Here is a 21,375-nt window from a genome sequence, read left to right as displayed (position 1 = left end):
AGTATTTTGATCTGATTATAGTGTAGATTATATATACAGGGATCTTCAAATTCATGACAATTTGTCCTCAAGGGGACACAAATGTCTCTATTAAATTTCATGATACAAAACAACAAATGTGAACCCCATTGTGGAAATGGAGTAAACAAAATGATTCATCCACAGTCTTTCAGATTCATGCTCTAGACTCCAGACAAACCTTCGTGTTAATCCCAAGATATTTCTTGATATATTTCAGTCTGAACCGACGGACTCACTGTCAGATGATCCCTAGATCTTGGCCAGAAACCACAACTTAACCACAGTACAAACTCTACGACTCCAGACATTAGAAGAAACTCAGACAGAAACCAGTGGTGGCATAGCAACTGTCACCAAGCAACTTATTCCAGCTCCTGCCTGGGCCTGACGTTGGCAGTGTGAGATGGTGTTTGTTGTTTCAGAGCAATCAAATTTTGTGCCACAGCTCTTTGATATTTTGGTACGGGACACGTGTCTGACGGACAAGTGTCACTCGTCTAAGCAGTTTATTGATCCAAATCACTTCTCTAATAGTCTGAAAGGCCATGTGCTGGGCAGTGCATGAGGTTGATGGTGATGATGATGAAGTGGTTATCTGTCTGTGCAAAGCTCCTACCAGCCGCTCCTGCCCGCACTGCCAATCCCTCGTTTTAAGCCCCCGCCAGCTCAAAGACCTGGCGCAGGGATTGAATGCTGGAGAGGCTGAAAAGGATACAGTTGTTTTTTTTTCTGAGGATCTGAGTCGCAGATTTGTTCTCTGTGATCTCCAGACCTCTGTGGTAGATCTGAATGTATTGTGGAAGGTGAAACATCTGATATTAACCCTCACTGAGGTTCCAGTTCTCATAATTTCATTCAGTATCAGTCTGAGAATCATTGACACTCGAGCTGAATGATGTTTAAGAAGAGGTGGTGCGATACTTGTGCATTAGAACTGGTAGTATATGCAGTCTGTACTTCACAGGCCTTGTTGTGGCACTTCTTTCTGTACTTTAAGACTTTGAGACGTCTCCTCCTGCAGTTGAGTGTCAGCAGACTATTCTTGAGGCCATCAGGCCTGGTCTCTATTCACCAGCTGCCAGGTTATTCATCAATAAGGACAATTTAATGTATTGACTGAAATGTACAGTGAGTTCAGAGTATTACAGAGTAAAATCAAGAAAAACGGTTTGGTATAAAACCAGCAGACATCAAGAATACTAGATCCCATGTGACTGTGGCACAAATACGCACTGAACCATGTACTGATATAACATGAAGGCCGGCTGTTGTATAGGTTATATATTATAGGTATGTCTATATATAATATGTTTGTATAGGTATATTTGACCTCATTCACCTAACACTGGAGCTCTTTGTGACAGCGCTGCCAAATATACCCTCTTGACTTGATTGCATGATCGACTTCTGAAGCAAGGCCACTGCATCTTAAAGGGTCACAACAAATGTATCTGGTCTCCAACCTTCTGTATCTGTATTTTGCTGTGAAGCAAAAGTATAGATGCTTGGTAACTGTTATTTTTTACATTATAGATTATGATTTAGAGATTATACAGATATAAAGATCTTTTTCTCTCTGGGAACATATTTTGGAAATGATGCTCAATTTAAAGCAAAATATTCACGAAATGGTATCAAGTGAATTCATTTAAACACATTAGACTCATCACTACTTTACTTTGAGAGATAGATCAAATTAGCATTACTCCTTTTCCTTACACTGTGGCGTTTTAACTAGAGCTAATATAAGCCTACATCAGTATTTGTGCTTATGTTCGCCATTATAACAACTTTTATTTTACAAAATTGAAATGCAGAAATGTAAAAAAAAAAGTTCCTAATGTCTTTAAATAAGTTATCTAGATATAGTTGTTTTAATGTTTTATTTATAGTTAATTATAATAGAAAATAGACCAAAGTTTTACTCTCTCTCTCTCTAATATCAACATATCATCATATTGTCTCCCACAGAAGTGATCATCAGGTCAGACTGGTGTTTGCACTGAGCAGCTTCAAGGTGTGATGCGAACAGGTCCTCCCAGAAAGAGAGGTTGTTACACATCTGTCCCCTGGATAAATAAAGCTATTGATTTCTGCACTATAATTAAATACTGAGCAGGCTGTCGTTTCCCAGCAGTCTGGGTTGTTGGGCAGTAAACCACTACGTTATCGTCACAAACTTTGTTCAAATTCTGTCTGTGTTGCTGAGCATTTTAAAGCAACGCTGATCATATCTTGAACCTGAAAGAATATTTGATGTGGTATTTGGACCACCTCTAAACTCTGTCTGACCTTCTGAAACATTGTTTTACATCAAGCAAAGGACAAAAAGAAAGAGGTCAACTCTCACTGCTCCCGTCTGTAGCCATCAACATCCCCCTGCCAATCTGCAGCCAGCCAGAGCACAACCCTCCCTCCATCCATCCAGCCATCGCTCCCCTCCTCCTGACCCTGGTCCCGCTCCAGCACTTAACAAGGATTTAACGTCACCCAATCATCTGTCAGTAAAGATCAGATCAGAGCTGTAATACAGAGCAGCAGGTCCCCGAGGATGAGGCCACAACCCGAATACAAAGTCCTGAAAAACAACAGACGAAAAAGCAGTATAATCCCACTATTACCGTAATAACTCTCCCTGCTCTCAGACGCTCCGTCACTCACACACACAGAAGTGCTCTGCGGAATGAATATCCCATGTTTACGAGTTGAGTTGAATACTTGATGGGATGCAGGGTCTCTCTGGGCATTTGTGTACATCGGTAGATGGGTTATTTGCGAAATACCAACTGGTGGTTTCCAACCCATTAATAATGTGCTGATGCTGCTGAGGGCAGACCTCAGGCTTATATTAAGCCTCTTTGTCGAGCCTTTATTCGCAAACTCTCGATATGAAAACTAGATCCTCTTTGACACTGAGGAGCCAACACAGAATATAGATGTCAGAAATAATAGATATTGTTTTCACTCTCATCAGCCACAGTGTTACAGCCAATAGAGGGTGTGTTGATTGATACGATATAAAGCTGTTATCTGTGCCACTCCCTGTCTCTTTTTAATGTTAGAGCTCTTTCTGATAATGCTTCACTCAGATAGGAGTGATGTCTTCATGTAGATTTCATTAGTGAATAACATGTACATTTTTTGTTTTTGTCTTATAGAGATTCTCCTGGAAGTTTAACCTTGCTGAATTATGCATTTAATCTTTCTGGTATAAATGTAAAAAGTGTAAATAAAAAAGATTATTCCAAGCAGAGAATAGTTCAGCATATCAAAAAAACTGCTTAAATATTCCCTTCTGTGATTTTTAGCAGCTGTATGTCAAGAAATATATGAACCTTGAAGAATCTTTCATTCTATAATAACTTATTTTTTATCTGTCATGTCTGTTAATCATCAACAGGCAGCAGCTCAAGTCCAGATCAGCTATTCTCATCTGCTCCCACACAAAACCCACCATTTATAAATACATTCAATTTTTAATTCACACACAAAAACTGAATATGTGAAACATATAATTACTAATTTGTTACACTGCACACTTTCACTCTTTTTATTGTTCATTTTGATCTATTTTATATTATCTAAGTAACTCTTGAATTTTTAAATTCAGCTTTTACAATTTAATACAATACACTGAGTCCTGGTCCGGAATTAAAACCATAATAAACACAATTATGCATTGTGTAGCAGAGTGAAGAAGTTTAGCACAAAATGATCCACCTTTGTAAAATGTTTCTCTGCTCATAAAGAGTTTAAAACCAGAACCTTTACTCAAGAGCAAAACTAATTATTTTAATTTATAACGTGATAATTGTCATTATTGACCGATGTGAACATTTTTATGTTGATTTAATTTTTGGCCATGTCACCCTGCCCTATACTTCATAAAGTTACATCGCACCACTGCTGTCCAACCAATGTGTCCCTTATGAGTCACATCCGTAAATATCCACCTCTCCACAGTGGACACTAATGCTCCACTTGTGAGACCCTCCTCCTCCTGCTCCTCTTAATAAAACCACAGGGAATCCCCATCACAGCATTAGAGGCTCTGCAGGGACACACTCATCCAGGAGACACATGCAGTGGATGTCTCCCCGGAGTCTACAAGCTCACGTCCGGATCAAACTTTAGCTTTTATCGCTGGATGCGTCTTTACGCATGAGCCTGGGTTTATTGTAGAAAGCGTTTGGTTCGTGTTTTTTAACCCTCGTCTCTGATGATGCCCAGTAGAGATGTACAGACTGAAACCTCTGACTGACTTTACTGATCTTTTCATTCTGGCGCAGACTTTACGCACCTTTGGTTTCGGGTTCTCAAACTAAACATGCGTAAAAGCGACGTTTAACTCTCGGTACTTTATCTGGGGGAGTTTTCTGTCAGTGGTGAAAAAGGTTAAACAACCACATTAATCCCACCGCTGTCGGTTAATCCACTTCATCTTAATTTCTGCCCGCGGCACCATGCTATCCACCGTGCGCCGGCACAGCCTCCGCCTGCAGACCGAGCTCCACCGGTGGAGCATCTGCGACCCGGGTAGCCACCTGCTCTCGGACAGCTTCCTGGCCCGGGTCCCCGCATGCATCTCCCGCTCCAAATCCTGCACCAGCTCGGCGGGGGAGTCGAACGGCAGCCGCGGGAGCTGGTCCTCCGCAGACTCGATCATCTCCAGCGACTCTGCCGGGGAGCCGCCGGAGCCTGGGCGCCCGTATCGGGTGGTGCTGTTGGGGGCCAGCGGAGTCGGTAAGACGGCGTTCGCCAGCATCTTCGCCGGGGCAGCGGACAGCATGGACAGCGATGACTGCGAGCTGTGTGGAGGTGAGAAGATTATGACCTTGCTGATACTCAACATTACAAGAGAACAAACAACTAAAGAAGAAAAACACAAACCAACAGAAAAAATAAATTGAATTTTAAATTGAAACGGTGATATAAGTTTACGAACCACACACTTATTTAATTTCTGATAATGTGATGAAACTCATTTTTGTGAGAGATGATGTCCAGCACATGTCTGTTAACATGATTATATGATTTCACTGATGCTAAAATGTTCTTATGTTTGTTCGATTTCAGATGAAATGTGTGAAAAGATGATTGAAGTGGACGGAGAACCTGCAGCTGTAACTCTACTGGACACATGGGACACAGAGGTGAGACTAAACACGACATCTTGACCCATGAGGGAGCACATCCGTCTGCATTTCCTTTCTCTAACTGTGTGTTTGTGCCTGTTTCAGACTGCCAATGACTGGGCTCAGGAGTGTTACATGCAGACAGGTGATGCCTACCTGTTGCTGTACTCTATAACTGACCGGGCCTCATACCTTCGAGCCTCCGAGCTCAGGATCACCCTCCGCCGCTTCCGTCCTGCTCAGCACACCCCGATCATCCTGGTGGGGAACAAGTGTGACCTTGTACGACGCAGAGAGGTGTCAGTCAATGGTGAGGACGGAGACACAATCCCTCTGTGTTTGTGAGAGATGAACACTAGTTACTGTGAGTGTCTTCTTTTTTCCAAATGCAACCACTGATCTTTGACTTTCTGTCTCAGAGGGCCGCACCTGTGCTGCTGTGTTCGACTGCAAGTTCATTGAAACCTCAGCTGCCATGCAGCACAACGTCTGGGAGGCCTTCCACGGCATCGTGCGACAGCTGCGTCTGCGCCGAGACTCCAAGGAAGCCAACAAACGTCGGCGGCACAGCGCCTGTAACACGCGGCGCGAGAGCCTCCCTACGAAGGCCAAACGTCTCCTGGACAAGGTGGTGGCAAAGAACAACCCCAACGTGGCGTTCTGGCTGAAATCAAAGTCCTGTCATGACCTGTCTGTGCTGTAGGTGTTCAACAGACACTGGTTTTACTCGACACCAAACCCAGTCATGAGGGACATGGACCTGAGGGAAGCCTGATCCTTGAGGGATGAACGTTGGAGGGTTCTTACCCGGTCCTCACCGTGTTCACATTCTCAGCACAGCCAAGACAGCGTGCGTCTGAGAGGCGTTTAACAGATTTCTACTCTGCCGCTCACATGACGCAGTCTGAATCTGGCTGAGTGGAGTGAGCGCAGATCATCAGCATTTGTAACGGACCAGACAATCAGTTAATGCAGTGACTGACACAAACACTGTGGTATTTATGAACTGACAGGTGGAGATGATGTTTGTTTCATTTCTGTGAAGACATTAAAATCAGCCTTTTTCTCTCCTCTTCTTCTTTTCCCTCTTCCCTCCGCTCTCATCTCTGCCCCGTTGACTAGTCTGTTGAATCCCTAAGTGCTAAGATGACCACTTGTAAGCTACTGATGTATGAGTGTAGTTTATGTATCAATCAAATCAAACATTATTTATAACGTGTTGTATTTTGCACTGACTGTAAATAAATACCAGAGCGATCATGGATTGTATTTTGCTACTTGGATGAAGTTTCAGTGTTGCTTGATGAAATAAAGTGACATCTGAAAAGAAAGAAACTGTTGTCTTTGTCTTTTTGTCATGTCAGACCTCGCTGATGGGATGTTAGCATGGATGACTCATCGTGGACAGAGAAGAGACACTTGTGCAGATTGAGTTTAACAGCAACACGAGCTGATAAAAGATGAGTCAGGAGGTGACACTAAAGCTGAACTTCCACAAACACAATTACTCCTCTGACTGTGCGTGGACTTGAACTTATATCTTCAGATTACACGTTTATTTGTGAGGATAAGGAGCGAGGGAATTCATTATACCAATGAGTGTCCTCACTAATATATGAGTACAAGTGTGTTTGTGTGTATCCATTTTGTGCATAGACCTCAGGGTGTGAGGACATTTTGGCCAGTCTTCGTTTTTTCAAAGGGAGTTTTTCAGGTTAGGACTTGTTTTCAGGTTAAGTTTGTTAGACATGAAGTTTTGATGGTTAAAGTTAGGGGCCACTGGGTGCATTATGCAAATGAGTGTCCTCACTAAGAAGAAGAGCAAGACTTTGTGTGTGTACTCGTTTTTATGACCTTTGTAGGAACTTAATGCATAAACACTGACTTTGTCAGGACCAGTGGACCTCGTGGGGACCAAAGGCTGGAATGAGGCGAAACATCACTTTGAGTATCTTACGTAGTGAGGAAATTTTTGCCAATCCTCATTTTCCAAAACAGATGTTTGAGGGTGAAGATTTGGTTTCAGGATGAGGGTTAGAATAAGGTTTGGGCAAATATTCAGGGTCAGGTTTAGTTGTCATGGTTAAGAATTGAGGTTAGTTTATGTCTGAGGTGTGGACTTGGGCACGGTTAAGGTTAGGGATATGTTTTTGGTTAGGCTATCCACAATGAATAGAAGTCAATGCAATGTGCTTACAATGATAGCTGCACAAACCTCTGTGTGTGTGTGTGTGTGTGTGTGTGTGTGTGTGTGTGTGTGTGTGTGTGTGTGTGTGTGTGTGTCACCTGATTGGACACAGCAATTCGGGCCCATAGGACATCTGGGTCACACAGTGTGACACCAAACATCACAGCTTGCTCAGCTCTCAAACTCAGTTATACTTGAGAAGTGGTAAAAATGTGTTGCCAAGGTAACATTCAGAGCAGTTCAGGCCAGGGAGCGTTGGGCAGATGGTGTATGTTAGGACAGAATTTCTCTCAGACGGCCTGCACAGTGCACACATCCATGTTTGGACCCGTGTTTTACATAATAGTCACTTCCATCTGAAATATCGGCTTCATCCGCCGAACCATCGGCACTGCATCACAGGTTCTAGATAAATAGTGATCCTGTGAAACTGTGACTCATTCACAGCCTGTTTTTCTACAATTGCAGATTCACACATGTCGCTGCCTTGTTTCCAAGCGGCTTTCTACAGCTGGTACAAAGCTCACTGCTCTCTGCACAGGATCAGTGTATGAGGAGGTATCCCAGGGATACGTGCCGCTCGGTGACAAACAACACAGATTGAGTACAAAAGTTTCTCAGGACCTCGGCCAGAGTGACCATCGGGTTCTTTGTCACAACTGTTGACAAGGCCCTTCTCCCTCGAATGCTCAGTTTGGCTGCAGCTCTCAGAGGAGTCCTGGTTGTTAAAAACTCTTTTCATCTAAGAATTACAAAAGCCACTGTGGCTCCGGGGAACCTTCAATGAAGCAATTTTTTTATTGCCTTCCCCAGATCTGTGTCTCTGAGCTCTGTAGGTTGGTTTCTGCTCTGAAATGTGTTGTCAGCTGTGGGACCTTATCTAGACAGATGTGTAAATCAGGTCCAGTCAATTGGATTTAACAGTGATGGACTTCAGTCTGGCTCCCTCAGACAGCCCAAAGAAATGCAGATTGGGGTTAGGGTTAGGATTGGAAACTCTAAAAATGCTTGTACAGGTGTGAATGGTTATTTGTCTAATGACTTGTCCAGAGTTTTCCCACCTCTGGATGGAAGGATGGACTGAAATATCTCAAAGATGAAGAAGAGAAGTGGGAGACACCTGAGTAAAAGGCAGCAACACGACAACTCTCCCATCCATTTCCTTTTTTTTGATGGTGGGAAAGTTCATCAAATAAAGAGCTGGAGTCAAACCTGCTGTTTATTTTTCACTGTGTGTGCTTTGACCTGAATGACCCCATTGCTTTGAGTTATTATTATAAGGCAATGGATTGTCAATGCAATCTGTTAGTCTTATTGTCTATCTCACACACACAGCTCCTTATCAGGCACAGCCACTAATGGAAAATCTGACAGGAAACAGTGCGGAGGTGCAGAGGTCAAAGTCTGAACCGGAATCAGAGACTGAGAAGCTGAACAGCACATTTCTAGAGAAATATTCCCAATAATTTTACCTATTTTTTCCCAATTTCTCTCCTGAAGTTTACAGCTCAAACACATGAAGTCTGAAAAGTGCAGATATCCACTTTTTCTGTGAAATGTCTCCAACTTGTAACAATATCACACCAATGAAGCTCAAACTATGAGCATTCTATGTATTTTTTCTCAGTAATAGATATTAGTGATAATGGGTTGGTCTTTTATGGGACTGTATGTGTCATTGTTCTGTTCTTCCTGTCTTCTTCTCACTCGTCAGCTGCGAGCCCATTGGCTGAGCCGGGGGTGATTAGACAATCATTAGATCCAATAAAACTTTGCTGGTTAGCGCTTGGTTAACGTTTGACCAGACACAGGATGGGGCTGCACAGATCACTGCCGGGGCTGAGGAGTGACTCGCTCGATCTCTCCAGGAAGGTAAGTGTTCACGCTCTCCTGGCTCACAGTTTTGGATTTGTTGGGTGTTTGGATTTAAAAGATATATATATTTCTTTGGGGTGTGTGAGTTAGACACACACTGGACAACATCTACTGGTTCTCACAGGCTGAATCTGACAAGTCGGAGGTTTTAGGTTTGTTGAAGGAGCGCTGTGATCTTGATTTGACTTTGTCAGGGCCGTTTGTGTCAGGTGTTGGAATGTCTGACAACCTCTGTGGCTTCATTGGTTATTGTTGGTGCCTGGCATCAGGGGGAAATGACCACAATGGGACACTAGGTTTTTTATCATAGAAGCTGTAAAATAAACTGATAGTCTTAATGACTCTGTTTAGAGGAGAACGTGAGGCCCTGCAGTGCCCACACACACCTGTACCACCTCCATTGTTTCCATTGTTGGAAAAGTACATAATAATTCAATTCCTAATATTTTCCTCACTGGAAGTCAGTTACCTCATTGCAGGTTGCTGTGTGTCGATTGTTAAAGCCACCATTGACTTGGCAGTCGGAGGTAGCGTTCGACGTGGGGCCGAAAACACTAATAAATGGTTTAAAGATGCTGGAAACTTGGAGAGAAATCTTTGTTCTGCTAATAATCTGGTCATTTGATGTCGGTGTCATTATGAGTGCTGAGCCTCAAAAAGGTCATTAGCCACGACTCAATGTCACCTTCACTTTTCTGTGGCGGCTGACTTCACCCTCCTCCCTCGCCTGCACTTTACAACAGGAAATCTCAAACTTTGAGATATGTTTCTTTAACACGGTCATTTTATACTAATTATTTCAGTTTTGTTTGACGTTACTGAACGTAAGACGTGTTTTCGACGTCGCTGTCGAAAGCATGTGTCAATCGTAAAAAAGATCATTCTGACAGTCTGTGTACTCTGTCATCTGAATGTAATGTCTTCCAGGCACAATAAAGATAATACTGTAGAGCGAAGTCAGAAAATATCACCGTGTGATGAGTTTTCAAGCTACACACACACACACACACACACACACACACACACGTATTCCACACTTTACATTGACCTCTGTGTACCTGTGTCATATTCACTGGGATCCAGGTTGCACAAAGAGAAACAGGTTTATTATAAAGCTCTCAGTTTTCCTGGTCGTTGCGGTGCACTGTTCACTTGCACGTGGAGGCGGAGCCACACTTATTGGCACTTTAAGTTCACATTGAGCTCAAAGTGTGAGGATAGACTGAGATAGTGTGCACATGTGTGAATTCTAGACAGACCACAGATTTACTTTTTCAAAGCTGTTGTCTTTTATGGAGCTAAATAATGTGCTGACATCCTTCGGATTAGTTGAGTTATAGTTAAAATAATAATAATAATAATTCCCACACATTCTTCACTATTTCTACAAGCACCAGACATGATGAATGTCACAGCAGAGCATGGTGAATATTGTGCTTTGTGAAATTTAAATGTTTAATTTTCATCCACTTCTTCTTGTCACCTCCTCCCTTAAATCCCCATCTCTGCTCCTCCTCCTCCTCCTCCTCCTCAACTCCCTTCCCAGACTGTGATCATGACACCCATGGTGCATCTGTTGTTGCTCCCACTCCTGTTCAGCATTGTGAGTATATAACACTGCCAACTGCTTCTGTGCTCCTTCGATACATTCTTCGTAATAATGCTCCGATACATGAACCTGTTAAAAGCTCTATGAAACAGTTGGAGCAGTGGATTCATGCTTGGTTATATTCATATATAATTTCTGGGACAGGTTTGAAACATAAGAAACGCAAGAAAAGACGATTTTATTTCTGGCCTCCGTGGCCTCAAGTGACTAATGTTAAACAGTAAGTAGAAGTGAAAGGTGTTGCTAAACTCAGTCAGAGTCTGTAGACTTTGCTCTCACGTCCTGTGAAATATATAAAGATTTTCTTCAGTCGTCCTGTAATTTTGGTTCAATAAATAACTGCCCCTCAATCCCTGACTTCAGCTGCAAGTTCGACGAAGCAAAAAGGGCGAATGTGGGCGTGAGTGTGAGAGGTTCCTTTCCCCTCAGCCTGTACTGTATTCTGTGACCTTCAACCTCTGTGTCTGTGCTGTGATAGGCTGGTGGGAAGGACCTGGAGGAGAAGAAGGGCCCGTTTGAGAACATGATGCTGGATGTGCCGGAGGGGACGCCGGTGCCGTATCCCATGTATCAGGTAATACACAAATTCATATTTCATGCTTGTACATTTTAATATCTATTATAAAACCCCTTTCCTCTCTGATGCATCCTCATGGTGCATTACTCTAATGATTTAATTTATGATCATATATACTGTATATCAGTCACAGGGCCCAAGTACTTTTACTTTTGATATTTGAAATGCACGTTGTTGATAATACTATTGATAATCTCGCAACTGCATATGAGGTGTTAATGATTTCAAGACGTCTGGTCTGGTCCCCCCCCCATAGTTCCAGGTGACACATCCAGATGTGAATAATTTCCGGCTGAGTGGAGAAGGTCAGGAAGACATCAAGATGTCAAAGGACGGGTGGCTCTTCCTGGAAAGAACACTGGACTGGTCTCGAGATAACCATTACGTTATCAAGGTAACCAGCTCCTCTGTCTTCTTATTAATAAACACACATATGCACTGCAGCAGCAAGTAAACTTCTATTTATACGTGCGTGTGTGTGAACATGTCCAGGTGGAGGCGCTGGCAGATGATGAAGTGGTGGAAGGTCCAATTTACGTGACCATAAATGTGTTGGACATCAACAACAAGGCTCCAACCTTCAACCAGAGTGACTACACAGCTGTGGTTAGAGAGCACAGTGCAGCAGGTGAGAGAAGAAGAACATTTTAGAAAAAAATGTGGCATCAATAAAAATATGTACTGAGGAAGTTTAATAACTGTTTTCATTGTCAAGTTTATGCACAATGAGAGAAATGAGTTTTCAGCACTGGGCTCATGTTTTGGATGTGTTTCTGTATTTTCCAGTCCCAATACACAATTTTAAAAACATTGGTTTGTTCCGTTGTTCCAGGTGCCGCATTCACCCGTGTGTTTGCATCGGACCAGGATGACCCGGAGACTCCTAATGCTCATCTGCGCTACAGCCTGATCAGCCAGATCCCCAGAAAACAACACAACCTCCTGTTCCAGATCAACCCCAACACCGGAGAGATCTCCACCACAGAACAAGGTGCTGCACACAAACTCCAGACCAAACACCAGCAAACACACACAGTGTCCTTGGGAAAATCTTTAATCCGTCCACCGCTGCCTGTAATCCGACAGTATAGTGACACTCTAAATCCAGATTACACAGCTCATCTTGTGTGCTCAAGATTAAACCTGATCGGAGGCAGATTGCCTAGATGTGTCGCGTGATGTTGATCACTGATTACTTTGAATGTGTGTGAGTCTGAAGATGTCTGTTCACATCTGGGCACCGTGTGTAATGATTTATGTGAAAATACTTCATGTGTGGGAAATGCTGGGTGATATTTGAGTTTGTTCTTCTACAGGGGAGCAGATGCTAAAGGCCAGAGAGAGCATCCAGTACACCCGGGGAGAAGATCAGAGCATTGAAACTCTGAAGACAAAGTTTGATGACTACTGTCCAGTGCAGAAGATCCCCTATGAACAGAACCCCTTCTTCACCTGTGTGGAGAGAGCAGGTTTGTTTCCAATTGAAAAATTAACAATTGATCATTAATTAATTGATCAGTCAGCAGACAGTAAAATCAGCAACGGTTTGGATAATATATTAATAATTTAAGGAAAATGAATATCTTTGAACATCTGATTGAAAAACAGTTTTCATCCTCTTCTGTATTGTAAAGCCTCTTTGCTTTTCACTACACTGCAGATGCAGCCTGTGACAGACATTTTACCCTAGACTAGTGTTGCACTTGAAATTCATTTGATATATTTATCACAAGTGATTCTGCTAATTATTTCTTCAAGTAATCAATTCATTGTTTTAATTATCAAATGTTTCTGTTCCCAGACATTTGTGGTGTGTGTTAAACTTAAAAGCTTCAGCACTGATGACGCTCAGTGATGGATGTTAACGAATATAAAATCAGAGAGTAATGAAGAAAGTGTTTGTCAGGGATCAGTGCTGCTGCTGTGATTTATTGGGTGTTGAGTTGATGAGGTCGACTGAGGAGAGTAGTTAAGCCAAATTGGTGTGACTCAGCTTTCCAAATTTAGAAATCCACCCCCCTCCCACTGACTTCTCTTTCTAAGCTCTAACCGCAAACTCCATCTTTCTCCATGGTATCAGAAATGAGGAGACGGAACGTGGACCCCCTGGACGACCCAGACTACATCCTGTTTGTGCGTGTGCAGGATCTGGGAGGAGAGTCAGAGAACGCGCTGACTGGAAACACCAGAGTTCACATTGTTGTGCAGCAAAACCTGTGGGTCAACCCCGGTCCGATAACTGTGAAAGAACATGCAGATGGAATTTATCCTCTGACCATTGGAAAGGTGTGGTGGGCTGAACACGCCAGACACTCACTATGCCTGCTCCATATGCATTAATGAACCATCTCACCCGGTTCTTCCCCTCTCTCTGGATCCAGGTTCAGTCCAACGAGCCAGATGCCATCTACAGTTTGGTGCAGAAAGAGCGAGAGTTGAAATTCCCCTTCAAGATCGCAGAAAATGGAGAAATCCTCCTGACAGAGCCGCTGGACAGAGAAGACAAGGACATGGTACATGACACATGAGTAGTTTGCTCCTTAACTCCTAACTCTGAAATCAAGATGAATTGTGGGTATTATTCTTGCCCTTGTGTTGCCTCTGTTTTCAGTACATCCTGGTGGTGTTTGCGAAGGACGGCAATGACAAAGAGGTGGAGCGGCCCATGGAGATTCAGATCTTGGTGCAGGACGTGAATGACAATGCACCAGAGTGTGAAACTGAGACGAGTGTGTTTGAGGTGCAGGAGAACGAGCCTGTGGGTAAGACGTGTGTGTGATTGTTACATAAAACAAACTGGAACACTTTACTCTTCTCAGCTTAAGAGGCCTATGGAGCAATCTTTATTCAAGAACATTTTTAAGTAGTATGAAATGAGGTGCAGTGGTTGGCACTCTCAGATCACAGGAAGAAGGTTCCTGGTTCGAATCCTGGTTTGCCCGGGGTCTTTCTGTATGTTCTCCCTGTGTCTGTGTGTTTTTTTCTCCTCCCACAGTTGGGGTTAGGTTTATTGGGCACTCTATACTGTGTGTAAATGGTTTTTGTGTTGGGTTGTGATTTGCTGGTGACCTGTTCAGGGTTTTTCCATCCTATGTCGTCTGGGATTGGTTCCAGGGCATCCACAACCCTAAAAGGAAAAGCAGAATAGATAATGGATGAATGATAAGTTCTTTTTTTTCTTAAGCTCTGGTTCTCGTGTTTCCAGGCAGCCTGATAGGACAGCTGTTGGCCCGTGATGACGATCAACCCAACACGATGAATTCTCACCTGACCTACACCATCCTGCCGGAAGACCCATCCACGCCAAACCCCTTCTCCATCGATGAAGCCTCTGGAAGAATTCAGGCGTTAAGCATGCTACAGCGAAAAGAACAGCAGGTCTATCACCTCAATGTCAGAGTCAGCGACCCAGGTAACACACAAACACTGTGTGATGCAGATGGTGGTGTCAGTTTTCACATCAAGCTGTCCCACTCACAGATTTTCTCTCACAGGTTTCAGTGTGGACTGTAAAGTCGTCATCAAGGTCATCGATGTCAACAACCAGAAGCCTCTGTTTGAGAAGAATGATGTGAGTGTTTGAAAATGGCGCCTGTCTCTCAGTCCTCGTGCTGATTGGTTGGTTTCCTTCACGTTTCTTTGTGTGTTTGCAGTATGGCAGCCACACTCTGGCAGAGGACACCCCTATGGGACACACAGTGGTGACCATCACAGCCACGGACGCTGACGACCCAGACAGCGGCAGCTCCCTCATTGACTTCCACATCTCTGCCGGCAACGACGACAAGGTGTTTGCCGTGGAAACAGACGGCAATGGCGTCGGTCAGCTGGTCATAGTCAAGGTGCAGCATCTCTGTTCTCTACATCTCCCACACAAACACACATACACATTATTTACCGGATGCAACATTTGAGGCCCATCTACTTCAAAATTTTTCCTGTATATTTTGTATTTGTGTGATATACTCTTGTATTGGGTTTTAGCCAAATGCTGAAGTACAAAATTAGATCTCAAATGATCTAATGACATCAAAAATGTGTTGATAATGATTATAGCAGATTTGGTTTCTGCGTATTGACTCATTTCTTCAGTCTACTTGTGTATATCACAGCCCAGCTCCTCTAAGAGCTGCTGTAACACATTAAGATGCATGTCACAAAGCCATTAGAAATAAAACTTTCATCCCGTCATAGATTTATTTGTAAGTTAAACGTAAAGAAGTAAATGATGCGTGTGAGCTCTGAGAGCTGCTGTCAGTGTTGTGTCTTTCTGCCCTGAGGTCAAATGTAAAAGGGTTAAATGCTCGACACACTAAGTGCATGTTACGCAACAAAACCATTGATTATAGCAGATAACTGCACATACTTCATAGCAACATAAAGACATTCCTAGTTTAATACAGCATGATTTAATCTTGAAACCCACTCTGCCTCTCCCTGCACGTTTCTTATAACCAGTTTCTTTCTCACCCAACAGCCTTTGGACTTTGAGTCGTCTCCCACCTACAAGCTCCAGATCGACGCTCGTAACCCAGAGCCGCTGATGACAGGCCTTGAGTACGGCAGTGAATCCACCACCTTCGTCACCGTGGCTGTCACCGACATGGACGAGGCCCCAGAGTTCAGCCTGAACATCATGGAGGTGACCGTACCTGAAAACACCACCAAGGGATCGGTGCTGTTCACTGTGGAGGCAAAGGACCCAGAGGGCAAAGAGATCGGGTAAACACGCACAGCAACAGCCGCTCTGCGCCCACAACCACTTTTAGTTCAGTAGTTTGACCTGGTAAAGTCAGTCCGTGTTGCAACAGAGCAGCACAATGGAGCGGTCAATAAAAAGAAGACAAGCAGATTTTATTGTCAGAAACCAACAATGATATGAAGCCACATCAAGTATTATCTGTGTGTCCTTCACCTCCAGTCATCAGGCAGCCGATAAAACTCACTCATGTTGCACTGGATGACACAAATCTTTATTACAATTAACATGTGCCCTATGAAGGACAGAAAATGACATATAAATTAAGGAATTGATGTAGAAATGCAGAAATAAAAAATCACACACAAATTAAGGAAACAAATAAATAAATAGCTTTGAACTGTATTTAATTTAAATGTATTATATTGTGTATCATATGTATTTATTCGTTTATTCAATTTTTCTCCTTCATAGTGCAGCTGCTAAGAATTATGAGAGAGTAATGTGTCACCCCCTTTGTTAAAAATGTAATAATATAACATTTATTTATTTCATTACCTTTGTAAAGAAGGTTTTCTTTTCATCAGCGCTTGTTTGTCCGTTTTTTTGTTAGTCAGCAGGAATATGCAAAAACTATTGAACTGGTTACCAGGAAATTTGAAGGAAAATGTTCAATTTTGGAGTGAATCCGGATAAATGGGCAGATCCAGCATTTCTTTCACTTTCTTTAACATGGCGATATTGGTCGTTAGCGTTGGTGGTTGCAATAACTGATAAGATGGCTGTAAAGCTACATTTCTCACAGCATCTTAGAAACTTCAAGGACACACTGAGTCCATGTTCTCCTGCAGTTAGTGAGCTGGACTCTACTGAGATGTACTGAAAGACAGTGGAGTGAACACAAACTGCCCACACACACAAGGATTTCATAGTTTAGGGATTCCTAAGTAGACTAGTATTTCACAGTTTTTTAACATCACTGCTTCTGTTGGGAACATCAGGGCAGCTCCTACTGAAACCGAATATTTATTTTTTATTTGGTTGATTATTTCCCCTCAGTTTTCAATACGTGCTCACTCTGTGTGTGTGTGTGTATGTTTCCTCTTGTGTGTTGTGCAGTTTCAAAATGGAGGGTGACTCTCGTGGCTGGCTGGAGATCGATGCTGCCACAGGACAGATCAGGACCAAAGAAAAGCTGGACAGAGAGACCCTGGAGGCCTTCGAAGTCACCGTCACTGCATTCGAGAAGGGTGAGAGGACACGGAGACGCACATCACACATGCTCAGTTATTACAAAGACTCAGAGTCAGAACTTATTGTAGAACGGGCAAGAACACTGACAAAGTTGTTTTTTAAATCATTTCCCTGCTACAGAGAACCCCGAGATGTATGCTGAACACGTCGTGTCCGTGCGGCTGCTGGACATCAACGACAACATCCCCAAACTGATAGAGACCGAGGCCTTCATGTGCGCAGCCAATCCCAAACCTGTCATCATCAAGGCCCAAGATGGAGACAGTGCTCCCTTCTCCCAGCCCTTCACCTTCACCTTGGCAAACAAGAAGTCCCCCAACTGGGACCTGAGCCGTGTTGATGGTGTGAAGTCATACAGAATATTACAAGATAGAATATATAGCTGAAAAGGTGGAAACTGAGATTTTTACTTATTTTTTGAGACATTTTTTTTTTTTTTTGTGTGTCACGCAGATACCTCAGCTAAACTGACCCTGAGGAAAACACCGACTGAAGATAAAACCTTTCCACTTGCCATCAACATTAAAGACAATGCAGGGATGGGAATCACACAACGGTTTGAGGGTGAGTCCAGTTTGTCATATAGGGTGAAAACAACACATATTAGTCCTAACAATGTTCCCTTATTAACAGGAACACATGCGATCTGCTTCAGTGTTGAACTGGACTAAGATATACTCAGATACACAGATAACATGATTAGAGAGTAAACCATTTCCAATGTATTAGCTGGTATATAAATTTGAAAAAAGTGGCAATGGTGACTTATTGATTATTGATTAATACTGTTAAATATTATACGATGTAACCATCAGTTTTTTACATACACTACATAAAAGAACACAAATACAACCAAATATATAGAACTTGATTTAAGAAAATAAAAATCTTTGCAAATCTTTTTTTGCACTGTTTATTCTGTAAAATAAAAGTTTTCATATTGATGGCTAAACATTAATGCCAATCCTGATATATCTGTTTAAGGCTCATATTGGCAGATATTATGGTGAAATGACATATCGATCAGACTCTAATTTCAATATTATACAGTCAAGTGTAACACCAACACAAACTACATCCTCAGTAATAAACTTCTATATATATTATACATCAAACAAAATGAAAAACAAACAGCCACAAGCTGTTTTTATAATTGTAATATATACATAATTATAGTCATAATTTATTTTGTATTCAAATGGGATTATTCATAATCAATCCATGACCTCAGCTGCGCCCCTGTGTGAATCTGTGGAGAATATTCACCTGAATCTACAGCTCCATTCATTTTACAGAGCTTAATACATTTAAGTTATTGTTTAGTTGTGTGGTGTTTACGCTCACTGCTCTCAGAGTGTTGTTTTGGGCAGAAGTGTTGTATTAAGTGATGGACTAACAAACTGTCAGTTTTAGTTTTTTGTTGTTGTAAGAAAAATAGAGATTAACTCCAGATCTCTGCAGCATGTCTCTGATGCACGTGTGTGTTGCTCTGTCCTCTTCACATGCCAGTGAGAGTATGTAACTGCACCGAGCTGGGCTACTGCTACATGGCACCAAATGAGCGTTCCTTCAGATTCGGGACGGGACCCACCATCGGGATCCTGGCCGGCACGATGGGATTCTGCAGTAAGTTTCACACACATTATGTAACAATCTCACCCATGACACTGTATCTATTATATTATCACAGTCATGTGTGAGTGTTCAGCTCTGTCCTGACTCCAGTTTGTTTTTTGCTGTGACTGATTTCTGTTTTGTCTCTTCTGCAGTTCTTGTCTTCGTCATAGTGATCAAACGCATAAATAAAAAGGGCAAGAAGCAGAAAGCATTGACTGAGGAGGACCAGGCCATGATGTAGAGACTACACACACACACACACACACACACACACACACACACACACACACACACACACTTATTTTATTTTATTTACTAGATGAAGTTGATGAATGAGTGCTGTGTATACTTAATTGCAATAATTCATCACTGTGTTTTTGTAGTGAACAAACTCCTGCTCTCTTTCCCAATAAACTGAGAAACTGGGAACAACTGCGGTTTTCACATCCTCTTTGTGTAGCGTGTCTGTTGTGTGTGGGTGCATGTGACGGCAGACGCATGGTGGAGCAGGTGACACAAAACACGAGCTGTCACACCTCCGTTCAAAAAACCAACTGCCTTTCCACAATTTCCCTTTATTCAGATGTTTGGCGGGCATTTACTCTGTGTTCACGGTCCCATTCGTCTTTTTCTCTCCCCTCTCCTCCTCCTCCTCCTCCTCCCTCCGTGTCGGTGTGCTGCAGAGCAGTCAGGGCCACGGTGCTGCTGCAGAGAATGTCGCTCTGAGTCATCTCTGTAACAGTGGGATACAGGCCAAGGATTGTTAGCGGTGCTGAAAAGAGAAAGGCATGATTGTGGGCTGTTATGCAGCACAAAGAGACTGAGACACAAAGAAAAACACACCCCGAGTCCCATTACACACACATGTTGAATGTGGGTGCCCCATGTGCTGCCATTATCATGCATCCTTTCAGTACATGTGCAGGATGTGTTTTTGTGATGAGTCATAGAGCGTCCTGCTGGACATTTCAGACAGCAAAACATTGTCAGAGGCCGAGGAACACACAGAGTTACAGCCTCATAACAGCAAACTCTACATGGAGCCTCGTCATTGTTTATGTCTGTACTTTCTCTTCGCCTGTATCCCAGCAACACTTTCCACAACAACACACACACTCACACACACTCACCGAGTGCTGGTGGGAGACACTGAAAGGTTGAGGGCCAGAGGAGAAGAGGTAGAGTGAAGACAAGGGCAGTAAACTGTGTGATGGATTATGTGGCCACCGCAGAATATCAAGACTCACCATCACCACTTCACATGACTGTTTCTCTGTACTGGAGAACTATTCTATCCTAATATAGGAATACGAAGGGAGGATAATGACATGAAAATTACAGAGTACGTGTTTAAAGGTCAGTTGATTGAAACTTAAAATTAATCCAAAGGATACACACACATCAGACTTTGGGTGATTAATTTTGATGTTTGAGACTTGTTTTTCATTATTTTCAACAAACATAACTCGGTGGTCACAAGAATTAAATGTCTGGTTTATGTGCATATGAGATATTCCAAAGTATAACTGCATGCTCACATGATGTATCAAATGTGCATCTTAATATAAATAAAATAAAATACATAAAACTCTTTATATAATTCTGCCGATGTGTCAAGTAATGAAATGCTGTGATCAAGTCCATTTGTTTAATGGCAATTATTTTAAATGTAAAATATTTTGTTGATTACTGTTTTTATTGTTAAATTAAATATCAATTCATGTTTCAACATTATTTCCATGACACTCTAAGTTTTCCATAACATGTTCTTTATTTGTAAATATAAACTTAAGACGCTTTAAGGCTGTTTCTGTGTTTTGTAAGATTTTTTTTTATGTCAATCAAGGACTGAAATGATCTTTCCTGCTTTAGAAATCAATAAACTTTAAATGTATTATTTCTCATCTAAACCTTAAAACCCAAATGTGTCAACTTTTATTTAATTGGCTGATGAGCTGTTAAGATTCTGTACATCAGAGTTTAGTTTGTGGGGATGTGGGATCTGATCCTTGTTCCTGCATTTTAATCCCACGTACGACCATGTAAATAAACTCCAGGAGCAGACGTCATTCTGATTTTATTAAATCCCGCAATAAGTGTTTACGCGGCAGTGGAGGTTATGGAGACCTGGAAGTGACCAAAGTAAGATGTGGGGGTTTCAATTTTCAGTAAGCTGACTAAATGTTGCCAATAAACAAACACACCAGTTGCTCTGGATGTGATGATGAGAAAGGAGACGCTAAGTCTTAAAGTAAATCTTCCACAGCAGAGTCAGTGAGTTTACTTTAGTAGTTTCCCTCTATTACAAATAAAATGAAAAAGTGAGAAGCTTTAGATTTCCTCTATCAAATGTGCAGGATCGTAATGAATAAGAGCCGTTTTTTGTTATCTCCATATATT

The 21,375-nt window shown here is 42.3% G+C and overlaps 2 protein-coding genes across 2 annotated transcripts; both read left to right on the top strand.

Annotated features, from left to right (window-relative positions):
* Positions 1-4,066: 4,066 nt before the first annotated feature.
* Positions 4,067-6,491, top strand: gem (GTP binding protein overexpressed in skeletal muscle). Its single transcript, XM_020092809.2, has 4 exons — positions 4,067-4,839; positions 5,098-5,174; positions 5,262-5,466; positions 5,576-6,491. The coding sequence occupies exons 1-4, from the start codon at positions 4,485-4,487 to the stop codon at positions 5,857-5,859; spliced, it is 921 nt and encodes a 306-aa protein (XP_019948368.2). The 5' UTR covers positions 4,067-4,484; the 3' UTR covers positions 5,860-6,491.
* Positions 6,492-9,076: 2,585 nt separating this feature from the next.
* Positions 9,077-19,407, top strand: cdh17 (cadherin 17, LI cadherin (liver-intestine)). The gene is made up of 19 exons (XM_020093533.2): positions 9,077-9,216; positions 10,766-10,822; positions 11,307-11,402; positions 11,662-11,799; positions 11,898-12,033; positions 12,238-12,396; positions 12,722-12,874; positions 13,486-13,691; positions 13,787-13,918; positions 14,017-14,167; positions 14,611-14,817; positions 14,900-14,976; positions 15,059-15,247; positions 15,883-16,127; positions 17,224-17,354; positions 17,479-17,700; positions 17,812-17,922; positions 18,868-18,984; positions 19,128-19,407. Exons 1-19 carry the CDS (start codon positions 9,157-9,159, stop codon positions 19,214-19,216), a joined length of 2,676 nt encoding a protein of 891 aa, XP_019949092.2. The 5' UTR covers positions 9,077-9,156; the 3' UTR covers positions 19,217-19,407.
* Positions 19,408-21,375: the final 1,968 nt, after the last annotated feature.

Source organism: Paralichthys olivaceus, chromosome 13 (genome assembly GCF_024713975.1).
Source record: "Paralichthys olivaceus isolate ysfri-2021 chromosome 13, ASM2471397v2, whole genome shotgun sequence".
Taxonomy (NCBI): domain Eukaryota; kingdom Metazoa; phylum Chordata; class Actinopteri; order Pleuronectiformes; family Paralichthyidae; genus Paralichthys; species Paralichthys olivaceus.
Note: the sequence above shows the minus strand (reverse complement) of the source record. Positions and strands in the feature narration are given on the sequence as shown.

Coding starts and splice junctions, on each gene's coding strand:
- gem (XM_020092809.2), top strand. CDS start 4,485: ATGCTATCCACCGTGCGCCGGCACAGCCTCCGCCTGCAGACCGAGCTC. Junction 5,175..5,261: donor TGGACACATGGGACACAGAG/GTGAGACTAAAC, acceptor TGCCTGTTTCAG/ACTGCCAATGACTGGGCTCA. Junction 5,467..5,575: donor CAGAGAGGTGTCAGTCAATG/GTGAGGACGGAG, acceptor TTTCTGTCTCAG/AGGGCCGCACCTGTGCTGCT.
- cdh17 (XM_020093533.2), top strand. CDS start 9,157: ATGGGGCTGCACAGATCACTGCCGGGGCTGAGGAGTGACTCGCTCGAT. Junction 14,168..14,610: donor GCAGGAGAACGAGCCTGTGG/GTAAGACGTGTG, acceptor TCGTGTTTCCAG/GCAGCCTGATAGGACAGCTG. Junction 17,701..17,811: donor GGACCTGAGCCGTGTTGATG/GTGTGAAGTCAT, acceptor TGTGTCACGCAG/ATACCTCAGCTAAACTGACC.